The 24,723-nt window shown below is 43.6% G+C and overlaps 2 protein-coding genes across 2 annotated transcripts in view; both read right to left on the bottom strand.

Annotated features, from left to right (window-relative positions):
- The window catches only part of LOC143926555 (quinone oxidoreductase-like), a 126,851-nt gene extending 117,142 nt beyond the window's left edge, over positions 1–9,709 (bottom strand). Inside the window, exon 1 of the mRNA XM_077450394.1 lies at positions 9,436–9,709. Coding sequence (XP_077306520.1) covers positions 9,436–9,471 — 36 coding nt within the window. The 5' untranslated portion in view covers positions 9,472–9,709. The remainder of the gene's footprint in view (positions 1–9,435) is intronic.
- An 11,053-nt stretch (positions 9,710–20,762) lies between these two features.
- LOC143926554 (vitellogenin-1-like) overlaps positions 20,763–24,723 on the bottom strand; it is a 269,217-nt gene continuing 265,256 nt past the window's right edge. The window contains exon 35 of the mRNA XM_077450393.1: positions 20,763–21,269. Within this exon, the coding sequence (XP_077306519.1) occupies positions 21,145–21,269 (125 nt within the window). The 3' untranslated portion in view covers positions 20,763–21,144. The remainder of the gene's footprint in view (positions 21,270–24,723) is intronic.

Raw genomic sequence — 24,723 nt, 5'->3', positions numbered from 1 at the left:
TCAACTTTGTCCGTCAAACAGTTTCAGCGGACAGTCCGCTCAAAATTAGCATGGACGGACTTGGCCACACACGACGAACGAACAGTCCGCTGAAACCGTGCACGATGGCGTGAACGGCACGTACGACGGGACTAGAAAACGACGTCCTATACACTGCAACGCAAACTTCGGCGTGTAAATCCTTTCTGAGCATGCGCGGAACTTAGTTTGACGAACAAGCCTACACACGAGGGGACTGTTCGCTGAAACAAAGTTTCAGCGGACAGTTTTTCGGAATTTCCGAAAAACTTTGTTCAGCAGACTGTCCGCTGAAAGCCCACACACGAGCGGACTGTCCGCCGAAACACTGTTCAGCGGACAAAGTTGAGCGAACAGTCCCCGCGTGTGTACGCGGCCTAAGATCACCGGGGTGCAACGCTCCCTTTTTTTAAGCAAGCCCCCATTAAAAAGACAGCTTTAAAAACCTAGAAAAAAACATTTAAAACGAATATCACTGTAAAAATATAAACTTAACCTAAGTTAACTTCAGTGAGAAACACAGCATTCACTTTCAATTTTTTTCATGTCTAGGGAGCAATTGGTTACCCCCACAAGTCTGATGCCAGAGTTCATCATGAAAGCAGAACATCTGGTACTGCAGGCTGATTGTTTTGACTTATTTCAGCCCAGGCTACCTGCTCTGATTTATGGCCAGTGTACAGGGTCAGAAGTAAGTAGGAAGTAAGTAGGGCAGTGTACAGAGGTCAGTAGTAGGTAGGGCAGTGTACAGAGTTCAGTAGTAGGTAGGGCAGTGTACAGAGTTCAGTAGTATGTAGGGCAGTGTACAGAGTTCAGTAGTATGCAGGGCAGTATACAGGGGTCAGTAGTAGGTAGGGAAGAATAAAGAGGTCAGTAGGATGTAGGCAGTGTACAGGGGTCAGTAGTAGGTAGGGCAGTGTAAAGAGGTCAGTAGGATGTAGACAGTGTACAGAGGTCAGTAGTATGTAGGGTAGTGTACAGAGGTCAGTAGTATGTAGGGTAGTGTACAGAGTTCCATAGGATTTGGGGCAGTGTGCAGAGGTCAGTAGGATGTAGCGCATTGTACTGAGGTCAGTAGGATGTAGGCAGTGTACAGAGGTCAGTAGTATGTAGGTTAGTGTACAGAGGTCCGTAGGATTTGGGGCAGTGTACTGAGGTCAGTAGGATGTAGGCAGTGTGCAGAGGTCAGTAGGATGTAGGCAGTGTACTGAGGTCAGTAGGATGTAGGCAGTGTACAGAGGTCAGTAGTATGTAGGTTAGTGTACAGAGGTCCGTAGGATTTGGGGCAGTGTACTGAGGTCAGTAGGATGTAGGCAGTGTGCAGAGGTCAGTAGGATGTAGGCAGTGTACTGAGGTCAGTAGGATGTAGGCAGTGTACAGAGGTCAGTAGGATGTAGGCAGTGTACAGAGGTCAGTAGGATGTGCGGCAGTGTGCAGAGGTCAGTGGTAGGTAGGGCAGTGTACAGAAGTCAGTAGTATGTAGGGTAGTGTACAGAGGTCAGTAGTATGTTGGACAGTGTACAGAGGTCAGTAGTAGGTAGGGCAGTGTACAGAGGTCAGTAGTATGTAGAGTAGTGTACAGAGGTTATTAGTATGTAGGGTAGTGTACAGAGGTCAGTAGTATGTTGGGCAGTGTGCAGGTGTCAATAGCATCTAGGGCGGTGTACAGAGGTTGGTAGGATGTAGGGCAGCATACAGAGGTCAGTAGCATGTAGGGCGGCATACAGAGGTCAGTAGCATGTATGGTAGGGGTCGGGGGGCATGGTACAGGGAGGTCAGGGGGACAAGGTACTGGTGGGTTAGGATAGTATGGTACTGAGAGATATGGAGGACACAGTACAGGGGGATCAGGAGTGATGGGGTCTCAAGAGGGCATGGCACTGGGGTGTCATGTCAGGAAGGTATGGTATTGGTGGTATCAGGAGGGCTAGGGTGTCAGGAGGGTATGGTATTGGGGTGATCAGGAGGGCTGGGTGTCAGGAGGGTTTGGTATTGGGGGGTTCAGAATAGCTGGGGTGTCAGGAGGGTATGGTATTGGGGGGGATCAGAAGGGCTGGGGTGTCAGGAGGTTATGGTATTGGGGGGGATCAGAAGGGCTGGGGTGTCAGAATGGTATGGTACTGGGGCGATATGGTTAGGGCTGTATTGGGTATTATAGTGACAGGTCTGGGCAGTATAGGGTATTATGGTGGCAGGTTAGGGCAGTATAGGGTATTATAGGGGAGGTTAGGGCTGTATAAGGTATTATGGTGGCAGGTTTGGGCAGTATAGGGTATTATGGTGGCCAGCTAGGGCTGTATAGGGTATTATGGTGGCAGGTTAGGGTAGTATAGGGTATTAAAGTTGCAGGCCTGGGCAGTATAGGGTTTTATGGTGGCAGGTCAGGACTGTATAGGGTATTATAGGGGCAGGTTGGGAATGTATAGGGTAATATGGTGGCAGGTTAGGGCAGTATAGGGTATTATAGAGGCAGTTTAGGGCTGTATGGGGTATTATAGGGGCAGGTTAGGGCTGTATAGGGTATTATAGAGGCAGTTTAGGGCTGTATGGGGTATTATAGAGGCAGTTTAGGGCAGTATAGGGTATTATAGAGGCAGGTTAGGGCTGTATGGGGTATTATAGGGGCAGGTTAGGGCTGTATAGGGTATTATGGGGGCAGGTTAGGGCTGTATGGGGTATTATAGGGACAGGTTAGGGCTGTATAAGGTATTATGGGGGCAGGATAGGGCTGTATAGCAGTAGCTGCTGGTGCTCAAAATATTCTGAAAAAAACCTGATCACTTGCAGCCTCACTGTACCATCAATCACAGCCACTGTGCCATCATTCGTAGCCACTGCGCTATCAATCGCAGCCACTGTGCCCATCAATTGCCACCACTGTGCCATCAAACGCAGCCACTGTGCCATCAAACACAGTCACTGTGCCCCATAAAATGCAACCACTGTGCCCATCAATTGCCGCCATTGTGCCCATCAATTGCCACCACTGTGCTCATCAATTGCTCTCACTGTGCCCCATCAAACGCAGCTTTTGTGCCATATCAAATACTGCCAGTATGCCCTCCACCAGCCCGCCGTTTGCACTTACCTGTCTAGGTGGGGCAGCTCCTCAATGACTTCTCCTGTCCTCTCTTGCCGTCCTCTGCTATGATTGGACGCCTGACGTCCAATCACAGCACCTATCATTTCAACCAATCAGGTGATGGGTAACAGATCCGAGCACCTGATTGGCGGAGAGGCAGTTTAGTGTTAGGAAAGTGAATAATCATTCGCTTTTCTAACACAGCTGAGTGACCTGAGAGCGCCTAGTATGGCAATCACAGGCCACTTTTTTTGAAGCCTATTAGAGCCTAAGGCTCTAATCAGGTGCTTCAAAAACACCCCCCCGCTGCTGTAATTCAGGCGCCCTGCACCCGAAATGGTGCCTGGCGCCTGAATGGGGGTGGCAGCGGTGGCCATAGATAGATTCATGCCATACATAAATCTATCTATTGGTGCTAGAGGGGGTGGCAGGAGCGAGAGGGCAGCGCCCGTGCGCCCTTATGAACGCCCGCCACTGCTGTATAGGGTATTATGGGGCAGGTTAGGACTGTATACAGTGACAATGTGATAATGAATAAAAGTGGTGTTGCGCTCCGGCTAAATAAATGTGATATACTAAAATAACCTAGCTAATACCTTAGTAGCAGCAGGAAAGTAAGAGATGAATGTTAAACTACGTGTTTAAATAAACTCAGACAATGTGCGTAACCTCTTGGGTGCAATACATCAAATAGTGCTTTTGACAAAAAAACAAGCTTAAATCAGGTGATGTACAAAATCCTCCATATAGAATCCAAAATATCAGTGAATCAACATGCAATCCACATAAATTAGTAAATTAAACAGTGTAAAAAATATATACCTATATTAGTAGAAATAATGCTAAAAATAACGAATGCGATGAGATTTATAAGTGCTAGAAGTGCAACTTGAGGGGGAAATGGAAACGCAAATGGAACGCAATTGGTTAGTGAGGACACCGGAAGTGACGTCCGGAAGTACGAACGTGCCGCTCGTTCGTTTTTACTGTGCTTATTTTTATTCGTTTTAAATGTGAGTACCCAAGCTTCGTTTTGTATCTAAATAAAACTGTGAATACATACTTCACCATTGGAGTGTTCCCCTTGTTTTCTCTGCATGATACATCGTGCCTACGGTGGAATGAGTGTCCAGAGTTGTGCTATTTATTGAACCCACACCAGCGGATAACAAGTGTTGTTTTGGGAATGCTGTTTACCTTACAGCAGTAAGGTAAGGTAATTACTGCACCTATTGTGAGGATACAATACGCACAGGAGCACTGGTGGAACTTACTCCCCGTTTTTCTCCGGGCACGCAGGATATCGTTCTGCTTATCACTGAATGGACATTTTTTTGCATGATTATAGTGAACTTTTATGTTAATAGCTACATTGGAGCCGTGTTTTAGAGCACATCTTCACTGCGTTTGGAGTCCAAATATTATTATTAGCACTTTGTGCATTTTTTTGATTTTTTTGATTTATCACCATTGTTCACTGCACCCCCTCAAGTTGCACTTCTAGCACTTATAAATCTCATCACATTCGTTATTTTTAGTATTATTTCTACTAATATAGGTATATATTTTTTACACTGTTTAATTTACTAATTTATGTGGATTGCATGTTGATTCACTGATATTTTGGATTCTATATGGAGGATTTTGTACATCACCTGATTTAAGCTTGTTTTTTTGTCAAAAGCACAATTTGATGTATTGCACCCAAGAGGTTACGCACATTGTCTGAGTTTATTTAAACACGTAGTTTAACATTCATCTCTTACTTTCCTGCTGCTACTAAGGTATTAGCTAGGTTATTTTAGTATATCACATTTATTTAGCCGGAGCGCAACACCACTTTTATTCATTATCACTTACTTTGGGGAGGGTTAGTACCCCTGCCGGTGTTTTGCTGCAACCACAATTTTCTTTTCTTTTGTAGGGCACATAGGTTGGCGCGAGAATATCTTTACTCCCACAGTGACAATGTGCTCACTTACAGCATACCTGGTGCTGCAGATGATGAAACTCGTGGCTCCTGTGGGCTCTCCTCTTTCTCCTCCTTCAACTGCAGGATCAGCCAGTGAATGAGTCTTTGGGAAGAGTGGAGGATGCAGCCACACCCCCGGCTCCGCCCACCAACTCTAGCTACCTCGGGAGACATTGAAGATCATCGAGGGACAGCCTGCCTGATTGGATGACTGGGGAGACAGGCAGTTGCCCTCACCCCAAACTGCTGGGCCCCCTGCCAACCTGTGAACTTTTGATGCTTACAAAGCTGGGAAAGTGCAGGGGCGGGCGCTCATTATGACGGTCCTGCTGCGATCTCCTCTCCAGATCACACTGCACACCCCTGGACTGACACCTTCCTAATGTGCGGCACCCGGGGCGGACCGCGCACCTGTCCCCCATCTTGGTACGCCACTGCTTATATCATATATATATAATAGTAAATACACCCAGAAGTAGGATATATGGGCATTTTAACTAGGAGTCAGACATGAAACTATATTAAGGGTGGAAGGGCAATATAAATCTTTTATATTAAAGTATTACTAAAAGCTGAGACTTTTTTTTTCATGGATATAATAATTTTAACTACTTCCAGACCGCCTGCCATTGTTGTATGTCGGTACTTTGAGGTAGAATACCGGGGTTATGGCAGCGCTTCCATAACCCCGGTATATTCTTAAATGGCGGACGTTCCTCTTTCTGCTAAAAGTGGTCTCTGCAGCGGATTCGCCGTGTGATCACTTTTATTGGTGGTGGGAGAGGGCCTCCCGCCATTTACCGGAGCAGTCGTTCCCTACTGTGCATGCGCAAGTCACGCTGCACATTCTACTTGTCCTCAGGGACCTGTGTGTCTCCCAGAAGACATCAGGGGGGGGGGGGGCGGAGAAGGGGTCGGCATAAATTGCTGTGGATTCTGCAGCGATCTTTTGCTGGAAGTGGGCGCAAATACCTGGATTAGACAGATATCTGCTCCCCCCCCCGAAAGGTGGCAAATGTGACACCGGGGGGGGGGGGGACCAGATAAGCGGAGATTACATTTTTGGGTGGAACACCACTTTAAGTCTTAATGTGAGATCGGAAGTCTTTTTGACTTTTTTATCTTTTTTTCTATTACAAGGGACAGTACTGAGGCCAATGTGATCAGCTCTTTCAATTAACATGTATAGTTGAGAATCAAATAAACCAGGAATAGTCTTTGTATATTTCCTGGGAGATATTGTGGATAAATATTACTGTTTCATTTTAAGTAATCCAAGCCACATTCTTAATGTCCATTATTTTCTTGGTCACCCTGTGCCCCTAATAGATACAGGGAAAGGGTTTCCCAACCTCTCCAAGGGATTCTGGGTTCCACCAGCCCCCCGCCCCAAAGTGACTCCCGTCACACTGCCATTACGGTGAAACAAGATGGTTAATGTTGTGCCCCACTTTCATGTAACTGTTCTCTGTTTTATTGAACTACCTGAGGTTATAATTGTTCCATAGTATGATGACATCTAGGGGTGTTTTGTGTGAATTGGTATCTCCCCTCTTATTTAGTGTGAGTTAGTTCAGTCCTAGCTAGACCTTTCCTGTTTTTTCCATGTTCCCTCAGTATTAGTACTTTGCAGAGACAGGGATTAATAAAGTCTTTTTACACTTCACAAGTCTGGAAAAACATCCTCTTTACTGCAATTATCTGAAGTAAATTAGCTTTGGATTTAATGTCTGCATCTTATTGTAGAGTTAAGCTGCCTGTGGATAGTGCCAAACAGCAGGTGACCATACTATCCAGACAGATTGGGTCTAAAGAGCTGTGTCAATGTGTAAAAAAAAGGCATTGGAAACAGAACAATTAAGGCACACTAACCAATTCTGGACTACCCGTACGTTGTTGGACTTTGGGTGATTATACTGGGATGATACCTACAGCTTTGATCGGCTCTCGACTATGGTAACCTGGCAGTGATGGATGACCTGACATCACTTCCAGTTTACCTGGATATCAACGTCACAATTTTTTCAAAGATCAAAAGAATTCAAAATTTGGCCTCCGTGATTCTACTTTATCCTGGTTCTCCTCCTACCTATCTCAGCGCACTTTCAATGTCACTTACAACTCCATCTCCTCCATTCCCCTTCCTCTATCTGTTGGGGTACCCCAAGGCTCTGTCCTTGGGCCAGCTGATAACGTCCCATGGCTTCCAATACCACCTCTATGCCGATGACACCCAGATCTATCTCTCCACTCCTCAACTCACCCCCTCGATCTCCTCACAGACCTGAAACTTACTGAATGATATATCGATATGGATGTCACACCACTTGCTTAAACTCAATCTTTCTAAAACTGAGCTTGTTATATTTCCTCCTTCACGGTAACCCCCCCCCCCCCCCCCGTGACTTCACCATTAATATCAACAACACAACCATTGGTCCCTCCACACATGTCAGGGTCCTTGACTTCGACCTCTCCTTCAACCCCCATATCCAATCACTGGCTAAATCCTGACGCCTTTACCTCCGCAACAGCTCCAGAATTCGACCCTTCCTGACTAATGACACCACAAAGCAACTTCTTCACTCCTTGATTATTTCCCGCCTTGACTACTGCAAATCTCTCCTCCTTAATGGCCTACCCTTAAGCAGGCTATCCCCCCTTCAGTCTATTATGAATTCTGCTGCTAGTCTAATACACCTCACTAACCGATCCGTGACTGCTGCTCCTCTCTGCCAATCCCTTCACTGGCTTCTCCTACCCCACCGTGTAAAATTCAAAATGCTAACCACAACATACAAGGCCATTCACAACATCCCCCCCCCCCCAGCTACATCACCAACCTCATCTGCAGATATCGCCCAAATTGTCCCCTCTGTTCCTCCCAGGACCTCCTGCTCTCTAGCTCCCTTGTTACCTCCTCTCATGCTCGCCTTTAGGACTACTCCAGAGTATCTCTCGTCCTCTGGAACTCCTTGCCCCAGTCTGTCCGATGAGCCCCTACCCTGTCCACCTTTAGGAGATCCCTGAAAACTCATTTATTCAGGGAAGCCTATCCCACACCCACCTAACAACCCCATCAAATCATTCTATGCAGCTATTACCTTTTGTACCACCACCCCTCCCTTTAGAATATAAGCTCTATGAGCCGGGCCCTCCTGTACCTGTTTGTATTGAACTGTACTGTAATTGTGCTTTCCCCCCTATACATTGTAAAGCATTGCATAAACTGTTGGCGCTACATAAATCGTGTATAATAATAATAATTCAAAAAACACTGATCTTGGTGTTTTGATTGTCTTAAGGGGAGAGGAGGGATTTGGGGTCTTATAGACCCCAGATCTCTCTATAAAGAGTAGTGCCTGTTGCTGTCACATGGATGTTTACATTGTTTGTGACAGCAATAAAAGTGACCAAAATAAAAATGAAAGCAACAGTGTAAAAATAAATAAAATATAATAAATAAATAATTAACCCAGATCAGGCTGCCTTGAGTCACGCAGATGGGTACTGATCAAGCTGCATTGAGTCTGCAGATGGGAACTGATCAGGCTGCATTGAGGCTGCAGATGGGCACAGATCAGGCTGCATTGAGGCTGCAGATGGGCACTGATCAGGCTGCATTGAGGCTGCAGATAGGTACTGATCAGGCTGCATTGAGGCTGCAGATGGGCACAGATCAGGCTGCATTGAGGCTGCAGATGGGCACTGATCAGGCTGCATTGAGGCTGCAGGGGGGGACTGATCAGGCTGCATTGGGGCTGCAGATGGGCACTGATCAGGCTGCATTGAGGCTGCAGATGGGCACTGATCAGGCTGCATTGAGGCTGCAGATGGGCAATAATCAGGCTGCATTGAGGCTGCAGGTGGGGACTGATCAGGCTGCATTGAGGCTGCAGATGGGCACTGATCAGGCTACATTGAGGCTGCAGGTGGGCACTGATCAGGCTGCATTGAGGCTGCAGATGGGCATTAATCAGGCTGCATTGAGGCTGCAGGTGGGAACTGATCAGGCTGCACTGAGGCTGCAGATGGGCACTGATCAGGCTGCATTGATGGGCACTGACCATTATTTTGCTTCAAAGTGGTTTATTTTCCAAAAAATGTTTTTTTCCTGAAACTTCCCTCTTAAATTGAAGGTGCGTGTTATATGCCGATAAATACAGTAATTTTCTTGCACAAAATACAGAAAAAGTGACAGAAAAGGCCTGGAATGGAAGTGGGCGGCAATGTTAGCTCATACACTTTTACAGAGCAAATTGCTCTAAATTGTTTATATTGCTATAATTAGACATTCCAATAAAGAGTAATTACCTGTAATGACATCACTGTGTTGGTAACGTAGGTCATTGAGAATACTTACAATTCCTTTCACCTGCTGGCTCATGGCGCAAGACATCTGTACACTTCATCTGATGTTATGCAAGCGGAGGAGATGAAAGAGTCTACAATTCACAAATATAACTTCAGAGTCCTTCTCAGACAGGCTGACCTTTATTCAGCTCATTCCAAGCAGGGCAGAGATTGATCATTAGGGCCCAACCATTCCAACGTGTCCTTAATAAATGGATGATTATGACCATGTTTCTTTAAAGTACACTGGAGTAACTATGAAAGCCTGGAACGCGTATTGGCCTCCAGCTCAGTGTAATTGCATTATATAGAAAACTGGCCTGGGGAGTTTTCTGTTTCCATTTGTTAAGCAAATATTCTCAAGAAAAACATGTTTACCAAACCAGCAGAGGAAAAAAAATGTGTGCAATACCTAAAAATGCCAGACATGGCTTAACGTGAGTAATAACGTGGAAAATGTGCGGGTTTTATGTGCGTCAGTAAATGATTCCCTTCCTAGAGGGGGCTTGTCTTGGATTTAATGGTGGATAGAGACTATTATAGTGAGAGTATAAATTTCTGCCTCTTGTTAATATTCTGCCTTCTACATACGTTATACTTGCTGTGGAAGGGTGTGAGTTGAGTGACCTCATAAGATCCGGCACTTCATCCCTTGTATTGGTAGAATCGATGCAAAGGGATTTTGTTTAGGGATTATGATGGTGCCCAAGTATATGAAAGATACAATTTTACTTAAAAAATTAAAAATGTATTACATAGATATATATGACAAGAACAGACAGAAGGTGCATAAAAAATTAGCAGAGTAAATATACAGACATTAATACTGGCCAAAGTATCCGTATGCATGGAATGGTCACTGATGCATTCAAGTCCCTACATGTTTCACCAAACAATGGCTTCTTCAGGGGATTATATGGTCACCAGTGTTCAACAATGGCACTAGTAGTAATAAGTTATTACTACTGCTAGTAGTAGTAATTACTACTAGCTTTACTACTACTACTAGAGTTACTACTACTACTAATTACTGCTACTACTAGCCATTGTTGAACACTGGTGACCATAAAATTACCTGAAGAAGCCATTGTTTGGTGAGACATGTAGGGACTCGACATGCATCAGTGACCATTACATGCATACAAATACCTTGGCCAGTATTAATGTCTGCATATTTACTCTGCTCATTTTTTATGCACCTTCTGTCTGTTCTTGTCGTATGTGATAACATTTATATTTTTTAAGTAAAATTGTATCTTTCAGGTACTTGGGCACCGTTATAATCCTTAAACAAAATCCCTTTGCATCGATTATACGTAATACTCGTTTGTAGCACCCTTTAAAGAGGAAGTAAACCCTGATGGGTTTACTTCCTCTTTCATTCCCTGCAAAGGCAAAGCATAATGGACTACTATGCATCGCATAGTAGCCCATTATGTGTCACTTACCTGACACAGGAGCCAGCGATGTCACCGCTGTCCCCTGTAGTCCGGCGCATCCATCTTTTCGGTGGGGTCTCGCAGCTCCGGCGCTGTCATTCGGCGGAGCCGCGATGACGTCACTCCCGCGCATGCGCACAGGAGCCGACACGCGCGGCAGCTCTGTTGTTGGAAATGCCGCGCTCAGTGCGCCTGCGTGCTGCTGTCTACGGCGCATGCGCCGTAGACAGCGGTGCCTGTCTTCGGGCAAATATCTCCTAAACCGTATAGGTTTAGGAGATATTTCTTGGACCTACAGGTAAGCCTTAATCTAGGCTTAGCTGTAGGTCAAAGTGGTTTGTAAGGGTTTACAACCACTTTAATGTAGGTGCTAATGTTAGTGTAGGCAAATTTAGCTTGGCTGTGAGCCAGGCTGGTTTCAATCTGGGTCAGGGTGAGTGACTCAAGGAGGCTCAATGTCTCATCAAGCAGCACCTCTGGTACCTCCCCTACTTGCTGGAACCTTGGAGAAGCTTCCAGAAGAATGCGAGGGAGGTTAGGATGAGCTGCTTGGATTATTAATGAGGGCCCCAGCAAATCCCTGGCCAAATGGGCTAGAAGGGGGAGGACACCTCTTAAATACTCTAGGTCAGGCCAGCAGACGGCAGTTGGGGCGAATCTGGAGATGGAGTGCTGAGGAGGCTGTTGGTGGCCCTTGAGGGTAGCCCCCTAGTCTGGGAGGGGGGACCTCGGATCTGGGATTGGGTGCTGGAGGAATCCTCTTACAACACATGGAGGAGTACTGTCCTGGATGCACGGGAGTAGGTGTGTGGACAGTGGGAGAGAGCCAATATGTCCAGGAGATCTCCAGGGAGAAGCCAGCCAGGTGGCTGGTCAGTGTGACAGTCTGGGAGGACTGTGGACCATTAGGCAGGTGGACTAGTGAAAGGGGCAGCTGCAGCCAGGTTGGCTGGCAGTGCCTGTAGAGGTGGTGCTGGGATCAGTAGCCACAGTGATAGAAGCTGGACACTGTTTTTGCTACACAACCCAAGGGTCCGGGGGTCCCTGCCAGTAAAGGGCTTTTTGCTATAGGATCTGACTGTTGCTCTTTTTTGCCAGGATCATTAAAGTTTTCCAGCGTCTGGAAAGTCTGAAGTTCTGCAAGCAAGTGTGCTGGAGGCAGTGAGAAGTGTATATAGCTGTATATAGGAAGAGTTGTCCTGGAAGACCTGTTATAAGTCAAGTGGGCATCCCATAATTTCCCGAATCCCTATCCAAGTTGTATCCCCTCAAAAAAACATAAAAACAAGCACTGTACTGTTTCTTGACTTTGGGATACTGTCACGATTCGGTATGCCTGGCTCTGCAGGGTGGGGGATACCTATTCACCAGCAGCTCCTACGTGGGGTGCGCTACATGTTTATCTGCAGTCTTCTCGAAATCCCTTCCAAGAGCTGAATTTATAAAGCTTACCTGAGCATTCAGAAAAAAAGCTATAATATCTGATATTTATGTTCAAACTGGAGGAAGTGGTATATGACTGAAGCACTCAAGCGGAGTGGAGAACGTTCCGTTACACGGCCGTCCTCATTGACTAATGTGGGGTGACATCACTCCTGTGCATGTGCAGGAGTTCAGTCATCCCCGATACACAGGGGTTCATGAACTAAAGTGCAGTTGCTCCAGGGCTTAGTAAATGAGCAGAAGCTCTGTTGACTTCCATCATCCAATCATGCGCAAGCAAAAATGCTTTTTTTTTTCCTTGCATGTGATTAAGTATTCTTTGTAAAGTGAAGCTTAAACTCATTTACTAAGATCTGGAGCCTTTAGTAAATCAACCCACCCCATGTGTTTTGGTGCTGTGCAATTTTAAAATCACGCTGTTTCACATGCATAAAGCAGCTAATTAAAAAATGCGATGTGCGGGAGTGTGCAAAAAAGCGCGCATGCTCGGATGCACCTCCTGGTATGAACGAGCCCTCAGATTGTTATGCCCCATGATTAAATACCACCAAAAGAAAGCTCTATTTGTGGGAAAAATATGTTAAATTTAATTTGAGTACAGCGTTGCATGACCACGTAATCGCTAGTTAAAGTGCCAAACTGCAAAAAATGACCTGGTCATAAAGAGCGTAAACTGTTCCAGAGCATAAGTGGTTAAAGAAAGACATGGAGCTTTAGGTGGATCTGTCCGCCCACATTAAAAGTTCTTAGAACGAAAAGTAGATTTATAGAAAAAGTCATCTTCCATAATATAAGTGTAAACAGCGGACTGGTAAAGTTTAACTTTTTGTGTTAAATGAAAAATCTACTTGGTGGTCAGTGGAAGTAAAATGAATTACATAGAACCTGTGGTCAATAGGAGGAATAGTGCCCCATCATTGGTATCAGAGGGAGGAATATTTCCCCATCATTGCTATCATATGGTTTCCTACCATTGGTATCAGTGGGAGAAAAGTGTCCCTATCATTGGTGTCAGTGGGCGGAATAGTGCCCCATCATTGGTGTCAGTGGTAGGAATAGTGCCCCATCATTGGTGTCAGTGGTAGGAATAGTGCCCCATCATTGGTTTCAGTGGGAGGAATAGTTTCCTACCATTGGTATCAGTGGGAGAAAAGTGTCCCCATCATTGGTGTCAGTGGGAGGAATAGGATAGGGATCATGGAGAAATTGATCCCTATGCCTCCGGAGGAAAGGGAATCTATATTGCAAGTCTGGGCTCCTTGGGAAATATTCTTACAGTCAGAAGAAGGGAAGAGGTTGATTGGAGAGGAACTTGAGGATTAGACTAATTGGTCGAGTGATGCGAACCTTACCCTTTGGCGGGTAGGGTCGATGTACCTCTCTTCTCTCCCTCTTCCCTGTCCTTTTTTTTCCCCCTCTTTAAGGGAGAAGGGGAGGGAAGGGGATCGCTACGGGGAATTGATATTGTTTTGTCTATAAAATTGGCAGGAATACATTATGTTGTTTCTTTTTTGATGTTGTCTAATAGAACATGTGGTGGTTAGAAAGTGCTCTGTATATGTAATTATTCCTAATAACCTATGTTTTGTATCTCTGCAAAGAAATAAAAGAATTTAAAAGGGAGGAATAGTGCCCCATCATTGGTGTCAGTGGGAGGAATAGGATAGGGATCATGGAGAAATTGATCCCTATGCCTCCGGAGGAAAGGGAATCTATATTGCAAGTCTGGGCTCCTTGGGAAATATTCTTACAGTCAGAAGAAGGGAAGAGGTTGATTGGAGAGGAACTTGAGGATTAGACTAATTGGTCGAGTGATGCGAACCTTACCCTTTGGCGGGTAGGGTCGATGTACCTCTCTTCTCTCCCTCTTCCCTGTCCTTTTTTTTCCCCCTCTTTAAGGGAGAAGGGGAGGGAAGGGGATCGCTACGGGGAATTGATATTGTTTTGTCTATAAAATTGGCAGGAATACATTATGTTGTTTCTTTTTTGATGTTGTCTAATAGAACATGTGGTGGTTAGAAAGTGCTCTGTATATGTAATTATTCCTAATAACCTATGTTTTGTATCTCTGCAAAGAAATAAAAGAATTTAAAAGGGAGGAATAGTGCCCCATCATTGGTGTCAGTGGGAAGAATAGTGCCCCATCATTGGTGTCAGTGGGAGGAATAGTGCCCCATCATTGGTGTCAGTGGGAAGAATAGTGCCCCATCATTGGTTTCAGTGAGAGGATTAGTTTCCAACCATTGGTATCAGTGGGGGAAAAGTGTCCCTATCATTGGTGTCAGTGGGCGGAATAGTGCCCCATCATTGGTGTCAGTGGGAAGAATAGTGCCCGATCATTGGTTTCAGTGAGAGGAATAATTTCCTACCATTGGTATCAGTGGGGGAAAAGTGTCCCTATCATTGGTGTCAGTGGGCAGAATAGTGGCCCATCATTGGTGTCAGTGGGCGGAATAGTGGCCCATCATTGGTGTCAGTGGGAGGAATAGTGCCCCATCATTGGTGTCAGTGGGCTAAATAGTGCCCCATCATTTGTTTCAATGGAAGAATAGTGCCCCATCATTTTTTTCAATGGAAGAATAGTGCCCCATCATTGGTTTCAATGGGAGAATAGTGCCCCGTCATTGGTGCCAGTGGAACGAAGTGGATAGTTCCACTGCAATGGATACAAATTTATTTGCTTGCAGTTGGGCTTTAAGGTTAATGGTGCAGATGCCAGATTGCAAGTATGGGCTTCCCTCTATGCATCTGCAGAGCATTGCAGACAATTATCAAAAATAGGGGGTTGATTTTCTAAAGGCAAATTGACTGTGCACTTTGTAAAGTGCAGTTTCCCTCTGCAAGTGCAGTTGCTCCAGAGCTTAGTAAATGAGCAGAAAGCTCTGCTGACTTTCATCATCCAATCATGTACGAGTAAAAATGCAGTTGTTTTTATTTTCCTTGCACGTGATTGGGTACTCTTTGCAAAGTGAAGCTTTACCTCATTTACTAAGCTCTGGAGCAACTGCACATGCAGAGGGCAACTGCATTTCAAAAGAGCACAGTGTATTTGCCTTTAGTAAATCAACCACTATGGGGTTGATTTACTAAAGGCAAATAGACTATGCACTTAACAAGTACAGTAGCACTCATTTTCCCCAGAGCTTAGTAATGTTGCAAAGCTCTGTTGATTTCCATCGTCCAATCATGTGCAAGCAAAGTACTTTTTTTTGCATCTTATTGGGTATTTTTTAGTAAGTGAAGCTTTACCACATTTACATTTACTAAGGAAAATTAGTACAAAGTACACAGAGGTTGATTTACTAAAGGAAAATAGACTGTGCACTTTGCAAAGTGCAATTGCACTCTGCAAGTGCAGTTGCTCCAGAGCTTGGTAAATGAGGAAAAGCTATGCTGAATTCCATCATCCAATCATATGCTAGTAAAAAGGCTTTTTTTTTTCATTTTTCTTGCGCGTGATTGGGTATTCTTTGCAAAGTAAAGCTTTACCTCATTTACTAAACTCTGGAGCAACTGCACTTGTAGAGTGCAATTGCACTTTGCAAAGTGCACAGTCTTTTTGCCTTAGTAAATCAACCCCACAGTCTATTTGCCTGTGTAAGTAAATCCGCCCAAATATATTATTCTATCACATTACATTCCACCCATCCTCATTCTAAATCTACAATTTCTTGCAGATCTTCAGAATTTTTTTTTACTTTGCCACAAACACTGTAATAAAAGTAACATTCTGATACTGCAGGTATACAAGAAAAATAACCGCTACTCCAGGTGTATAAAGATAAGTCTGATTGGAGTATCTTGCAGAGTGCTAGCCCCGGCCCGTCTCCGTGGTAAACTTGGAAAGAAGAAAATGGCTGCACATCCAGAACTTCCGATTGCCTTTTATTTTTGTTTCACAAAGATAACACCAAAGACACCAAACTGTGGTCATGTAGACGCATTTCACACATACATCTTGTGCTTAATGATTAATGATTAATATTTATATTTAAATATTTATTGGCTATTGTCACACAACTGGGTGGGCTCAGGGCGTAGTGCTCTGCGCCCCAAGCCCACCCTTTTTTTAAGCCAATTAGAATCTCAGGTTCCAATCAGGTGCTTCTAAAAGAAAAAAAAAAACCTTTGGAATCCATGCGTCCGGTGCCCTGCATGTAGATTAGGGACCGGGCGCATAGATTAGGGGGGGCGGCACCCCTGATCCCCGTATGGACGGGCCGTCACTGTTGACTAGTCCTTTGCCCTCTACCTTTTTTCCTCTTTAACCCCGATCACGTTCCTACAGCACTAAAAATTTATCTGCCTTCCAGGAAAAGAAAATCAAATCTATACTTCGCTCCACCACCCCATTCACAAGTCATCTGCATATCTCAATACTGTCTTTTTCACGGACGGGATTGTCAGAATATACGAACGGGTGCGCAAAAAATAAAAATAAAAAAATGCCTATAAAAAAAAATAATTTAACACATCATGCATATGGAAGCTCCAGGCTCCGATAAACCCGCCGATCTGCCATCCTCCCCCCGCCATGTAATGCATTTGTAATTCTGTATATTCTTGAAATATGACAGCGCTGTAATCCGGACCCCCCGCTGACGATACGCAGCCAGGCTGCAAAGTTCTGCCTTCCAGATACACAGACACATTACACTTGTCACTGCGAGGAGAATCATTTGCAAACTGCCAGTTGTAAGAATTGAACTGTAACCAAAGCGTGAGCCTGCTGTGAGCTACAGATGTGTGAAAATAAAAGAAGCCGGCGTCCGAGGCATTTTCCCCGGTAACTCTAATGTTCCGTAACAAACTTGCTGTACCGGGTGACAGCAGTCGATGGCTCGCAGCGTACAATCTTGTAACGTATTACATCATTTGGATTTTGTTTTTCATCGGTGATGAGAGCCTGGTGGTAAATGTTAAGTAATCACGGAGAAAGTTTCATGTTTTCAATTACCGACCTTCTGTCAGGTTATCCAGTGTTTATTGAGCTTGCGGTACAGACCGCTTTCGGAATCTGGATGTGGCACGGAATACCAATGCGGGTTGAGGCGTCGCATTCGCCAGGGCTGGTATAAGTAGAACTATAGGCAAAACTTTTTTTTTTTTTTATTATTCATCTTGGGTAAGAGTAAGGGAGGGTTATAACCCTTGTGAGGGTTTATTATTATTTTTTTTGCAATCTTTGTCCCATTGGGGGGATTTGCCTTCACTTCCTGTCCCATAGCCAAAACAGGAAATGAGAGGATATCCCTACAAAGTGAGAACATCACCAGAACTAGTGTCCCCATTGTGGGATTTCCCCTCTATTAGCATATCTCCCAACTGTCCCTGATTTCAAGGTACTGTCCCTGATTTGGAGCAATGTCCCTCTGTCCCTCATTCCTCCTCATTTGTCCCTCATTTTGGTCTGATCTATATAGTTGTATATAAAATGCACTTTTTATCTATTAAAAAGTGTTTCCCGGTGCTAAACCTTTCATCCAATTTCTAAATTGCTGAATTTGTAAATTCCAAAAGCCAATATAAAGGAATAGTGGTGGTAAAAAAAGCACTTGTGGGTTTAACCAACCTTGTTTTTTTTGTAAAGTTTAAGGGGGCGTGGCAAGGGGGTGTGTCTTATGCCTACATACTTTTGCTGATAGGTGTCCCTCATTCCCATCTGAAAAAGTTGGGAGGTGTGTATTATGCCTTGTACACACGGTCAGACTTTCCAAAAAATCGGATCGTGCTGTCTGAAAATCCGAACGTCTGACTTTTTCCGTCGGAATTTCTGACACACAAAGTTTGAGGGAAGGATCTAAAATTTTCCGACAACAGAATCCGATCGTTTAAATTCCGATCGTGTGTAGACAATTCGGACAATTGTAGACAAATTCCGACAATTCGGACAAAGTGCCACGCATGCTCAGAATAAATTGGATGAGAGGTTTAGCTCTGGGAAACACCTTTTGAAAGATAAAAAGTGCATTTTATATATACATCTATATAGATCAGACCAAAATGAGGGACAAATGACGAAGAATGACAGACAAAGGGACATTGCTCCAAATCAGGGACAGTCCCTTCAAATCAGGGACAGTTGGGAGCTATGTATCTTCACCTTTACTTATACTTCAACCGTATGTGGACCTCCCCATGCACATATACTGCGGCAGAGAGGCCGCCCTGTGCCAGAACACGTACCTAGTGCACAATCCGACACTTCCGGGTCTGGAGTGCGCATGCTAATAGGTGTCCCTCATTCTCATCTTAAAAAGTTGGGAGGTATGTTTAAAGGGATGGGGTGGGGTGACCCTAGGAACACATTTAACCCTTTGATCGCCCCTGATGTTAACCCCTTCCGAGCCAGTGTCATTAGTACAGTGACAGTGCAGATTTTTTAGCACTGATCACTGTGATAGTGTCACTGATCCCCAAAAAGTGTCAAAAGTGTCAGGTGTCTGATTTGTATGCTGCAATGTCGCAGTCCCACTATAAGTCGCTGTTCGCCGCCATTACTAATAAAAAAAAAAAAGTAAAATATCCCATAGTTTGTAGATACTATAACTTTTGCGCAAACTAATCAATATACACTTATTGGGATTTTTTTTTTACCAAAAATATGTAGCAGAATACATATTGGACTAAATTTATGAATACATTTTATTTTTTATTTTTATTTCATTGGATATATTTTATGGCAGAAAGTAAAAAAAAAAATGTTTTATTTTTTTCAAAATTGTTGTTTTATTTTTTTGTTTATAGCACAGAAAATAAAAACGGTAGAGGTGATCAAATACCACCAAAAGAAAGGTTTATTTGTGGGAAAAAAGGACATCAATTTTATTTGGGTACAACGTCGCACGACCTTGCAATGGTCAGTTAAAATAACGCAGTGCCGTATCGCAAAAAAATGGCCTGATCATGAAGGGGGGTAAATCTTCCCAGGCTCATATGGTTAAAATCATCAGCTTTTATTTATTCATGTACAACCTTTATCCCAAAAGAGAAAAAAGAAAACGGTTTGCTGTAACTGATTATAATGTTTGAGCTGGAGTTTGGCTTCAATTTGTTATGCCCCATACACACGGTCGGACTTTCCGACAACAAGCTCACATTGAACATTTGTTGTTGGAAAATCTGCTCATGTGTACGGGGCATAACAATTGCTAAGCTGCAATTTATTACAGTTTTGGGTTTAATACAGTTTTAAGGTATTAAAGTGGATATAAACCCGAAAATGTGTTTTTTTTTTTTTTATGTCATAATGTAGAGTATAAGATTTCCCATCATTTGAGCCCAGTCTTGTCACAAAGAGTTAATCCAGCTTTGAGCAATCCTCTTATTGTTCAGTGGGATAAATCTTGACAAACAGAAAAACTTTGTCAAATCCTCCCCCTTGCTGTGAGTGACGGGTGATTTACATATCCCCTGCACTAGCCTAAGACATGCATTGTTTTTTTATTTTATTTTTTATTGGATGTTCCCCACCTCAGCATGATTGGGCATGCTGAAGTCATGTGGTTACTTTCCAGTCTTTTCACTTGATGTTAGAGATCATAGCAGAAGTTCAGTGTAAGAAATACACAGGAGAAAATGCATATTGACAAGGGGAGTGTAGAGGTGGGTGGGGAGTCTACTGATATCACGACTCCACCCACTGAGCTGCAGACAACAGACCCTCCCACAGAATATTCTGTTTTTTGGGTCTCATAACAGACAGAGGGGAGACATTTGACAGGTAAGTATACATGCCGGAGGCACCTATATCCTTCTAGATAACCCCTATGGCAGTCGTTTAGAAAGGATGACATTGGGTTTACATCCACTTTAAGGCAGCAGCATTTACATGTAATACATTTTCTTCCCAGAGCTCAGCTTTAAAAAAAAAAGGGTTTACAGTCACTTTAATAATCAATATAAAAAAGGTGAATTCAAAAGCAATAAATGCTACTAAATGCAGCACTGGATCCATTGTAGATAATTGAGATCTGGAAACCCTTAACACTTGTACACACGGTCGGACATTCCGACAACAAAATCTGTCGGATTTTGTCCGACGGATTTTTTCCGAAACTAGTGTTGCATACACACGGTCGGACAAAGTTGACGGAAAATCCGATCGTTCGTAACGTGATGAGGTTATTTCGTTACGACGGGACTACATTCACGCTAGTAGCCAATAGCTTTGGTCTAGGAATTTGATCTGAGCATGCGTGGCACTTTGCCCGACCGGAAATTCTCTACAAACTTTGTCCGATCGGATCATGTTGTTGGAAAATTTTATAGCCCAGCTTTAAAACTTTGTCGGTCGGATATTCCGATGGAAACAGTCAGGTGGAGCCCACACACAGTCGGATTATCCGACAATATGGTCCAATCGGACATTGTCCGTCGGAATGTCCGACCGTGTGTACAAGGACATAGAGGATACAGGTTCCCTGTAAAAAAATAAAAATATTTCTTGAGCCTATTCTGTTGCAGAATTAAATGTTTTATTAGTAAACCTGATTTTTAAAACCCACAATGTAAATGACCTTTATTTAAATGTGCCAATACCGTTCTAATACATATGTAAAAGTCTGAGAACATGACATTGTATTTACATTTGTTAACTGTTGCCTATTTTCTTGAGGTGTCGTCCATTTCTGGCTTATTTAGGCTATCCGTAGGTTGCAGAGGCCTTTCCTGGGATTTAGGGAGGAAGTCGCCTGTGTGCTGGGGAATGCTTCCTTCCAGAAGTGAATAATTAATATTTCTGATAAACTCATAAAACTGACATATAACCATCAATGACATTGATTACACTCGCATACAAAGTCATCATCCCAGTTTGCAGGGCTTTTAAGTTGAGATCATTGCTGGGTAGCCGAGCATTCTTCAGTACAGGCACAGCCGGTGTGAACGTCTATGTCTTTAATCAAGTCCTCGGATGACTCTCTCGGGGAAGCTTGCCAGTCTGCCAGGCCAATGGCAGCATCTAGGGGACACAACATGAGTGATAGTGAGTTAGAGACGTATCACTTCCAGAGAAAGCCAGTTTTATCACCATCTCTTACCCTCATAACTCAATACACTGTTCCTTCTATAATTTATGAGCTTTCAGGGGGTTACACACGGGCAATTTTTAGTAGCATTATCGGTTTATCTCTGGCAATTAACAATCATTCATACACATGGAAAACATGGAGTGTAGGCTGTAGTAATGTAAATAATTTTGGGCGCTAGGTATCCTGTGTATATCTCAACTGTGTTATGAACGTGAAACTTACTAACTGCAAAAAAATGGACACTATTCTGTACTCCTACTTCTGGACCTTATGGCTGCCTTTGATATGGTTGACCACCCCCTCCTCCTCAAAAAACTTTACTCCTTTGGTCTCTGTGACTGTGCTCTTTGCTGGCCCTCATCCTACCTATCCCACCACACCTTCAATATCACTTGCAATTCCACTTCCTCCACTCCTCTTCCTTTCTCCATCGGGCTCCCCTAAGGTTCTGCTCTTGGACCTCTCCTATTTTCAATCTATATCTCCTCCCTGGGTCAGCTGATAGCCTCCCACGGCTTTCAATATTATTTCTACGCTAACGACTCCCAAATCTATCTCTCCACCCCTCAGCTCACTCCATCAGTCTCCTCACGCATCACTAACTTAACAAACATATTTATCTGGATGTCACAATGCTTCTTCAAACTTAACGTGTCCAAAACCCGAGCGCATAATATTTCCTCCCCGCGTGCCTCTGCCCCTGGCTTCTCTGCCAAGAGCAATGGCACAACTATCCGAACATGCCAGGGTGCTAGGTGTTATCCTGGATTCTGAACTCTCCTTTCAGCCCCACATCCAATCACTTTTCCAAGGCCTCAGCCTCCGCAATACCTTTAAAATAAGTCCCTATCTAACATATGAAACCACAAAGCTCTTAATTCACTCCCCTGGTCATCTCTCACCTCAACTACTGCAACTCCCTCCTCATTGGATTAGCTTTACATAGACTATCCCCCCTTCAGCCTGTCATGAATGCTGCCGCCAGACTCATCCACCTTACCAACCGTTCAGTGTTCTGCTACCTCTCTTTGCCAATCCCTCTATTGACTTCCACTTACCAATAAAAGCCACCCACAACTATGTCACCAGCTACATCACTTACCTAGTCTCAAAATACCAACTAAATCATCCTCTTCGTTCTTCCCAAGACCTCCTTCTCTCTATCTCCCTCGTCACCTCCTCCCACGTGCCTCCAGGACTTCTCTCAAGCCTCTCTATCCCAATCTGTCCGACTATCTCCAACTCTATCCACCTTTACACGTTACCTTTTCTCCTCAGGGAAGCCTATCCTGCCTTCACCTAACAACTGTACTTTTATTTTCTTCATCAGCTCTTCCCCCACAGTTATTAATTTTTGTATCACTTGACCCTTCCTTTTAGATTGAAAGTGCTAACGAGCAGGGCCCTTTGATTTCTCCTGTATTGAATTGTATTATAACTGTACCATCTGCCCTAACGTTGTAAAGCGCTGTGCAAACTGTATATATACATATTTTCATCTATTATATATATATATATATATATATATATATATATATATATATATATATAAAATAATAATAATAAAAAATAATAAAAGACAAACCAAAAAAATATATAAAATAACATAACACAATAGTCACTAATAATAAATGTCCATAATATCCACAGTCAAAGCAAAAAGTCAAATTTTGTGATTTTGAGTGGATGTCCACCTCCAAACGTGCACAAAACACGCAATCTTTAGGTGCTCTATAACGTGTGTCTTCGTGATTCTCATCAGTGTCACCACCTATAATCACACTGACACTCACCAGACATTAGGACCCAAGTGTGGTGTGGGTCAGCATGCTCTTTAGTAGACAATGACAATCTGCGGGACTCCCCTTCTCTCCTTTCTATCTGAGCTCTCAGCATGTACTCAGGGGAAGAGAATAAATAAGCCTCTCATAGGGCAACATGTTTTTATTTTAAATAAGTAAAAAGCAAGATACAGAATAAAACTTACAGAGTTAAGTGCCTGAGCTGGCACCCTACGATATTAGTGGTGTGTGTATATGGCCGGCTGCTTCCTCCTGCATGGAGATTCCACATGTATTACTACACGGGAGTTCCGTTACCTTGATGTTATGTCAGAGACCATGTAATCCCACCTTTACGCGTTTCGTCATAGCAACATCATCAGAAGGCTGGGATCTTGGCCAATTAGTGCTTATATACCCTCCTTCTAATTCAGGCTGCAGAAAGCTTAACTTCCTCGCTCCCAATATGCCATTTATCATATATAGCACTAAACGCTAGAACCACTGCTTACAATGTCGTTCTCTCCAAATAATTTTTAATATATGCAATAATAAAATACTACATATACTTAGGGGTGTACTCACTTTTGTTGCCAGTGGTTTAGACATTAATGGCTGTTTGTTGAGTTATTTTGAGGGGACAGAAATTCACACTGTTAATGTTATACAAGCTGTACACTCACTACTTTACATTTTAGCAAAGTGTTATAATAAAATATTTACTAAAATGTGAGGGGTGTACTCACATTTGTGAGATACTGTATGGGCCCATATGGGTTTTATGTAGTATTTTATAATTGCATATATTAATAAATAATTTTATTTGGATAAATCAACATTGTAAGCACCGGTTCTGGCTGTGTTATATATGATAAATGGCATATTGGGAATAGGGGAGTTAACCTTCTCATTGCCCAAATTAGAAGGAGGGTCACCCTGATTGGCCACATTCCCAGTCTTCAGTTGACGCTATTACGGCGAAACACGTAAAGGCGGGATTACGTGGTGTTTGACGTCACATCCAAGTGATGGAACTCCCGCCGGTTGGAACGCACACCAAACCTCCATGGGGAGGAAGTGGCTGATGATACACACGCACACACACACACCGCTAAAACCGCAGGGTGCTGGCTCAGGCACTTAACTCTGCACATTTTATTCTGTATCTTGCTTCTTATTTAAAATAGAATCATGTTGCGCTATGAGAGGCATATTTATTCTCTTCCCCTGAGTACATGCCGAGAGCTCAGATAGAAAGGAGAGGAGGAGAGTCCCGGAGATTGTCATTGTCTACTAAAGTGCAAGCTGACCATACCACACTTGGGTCTTAATGATGAGCAAGTTTGGGGTGGAGGAACTTGAATGGCCTGCAGTGCCTTAGAACCCATAGTGCATATATACTGGTGCCTACCCAAAATAGCAAGCAATTGAGCTGCAAGTTTAAAAATGACTTGCTAAGCTATTGATAGACTTGCCAGGCTTCACAAATTTGTTACACAATTGCAGCAAGTCCGCATTGCATGACTCCAGATCAACTTTATTTACAAACATTCTGCAAGTCTGCTGCAAGTTCTGGTTCAGTTATGTTGTGCAATAGTCGTCC

Source organism: Lithobates pipiens, unplaced genomic scaffold (assembly GCF_037356315.1).
Source record: "Lithobates pipiens isolate NorthernLeopardFrog02 unplaced genomic scaffold, aLitPip1_a1.2 Scaffold_23, whole genome shotgun sequence".
In the NCBI taxonomy this organism is placed as follows: domain Eukaryota; kingdom Metazoa; phylum Chordata; class Amphibia; order Anura; family Ranidae; genus Lithobates; species Lithobates pipiens.
The sequence above is the reverse complement of the archived record's forward strand: the minus strand, read 5'-3'. Positions and strand labels throughout refer to the sequence as shown.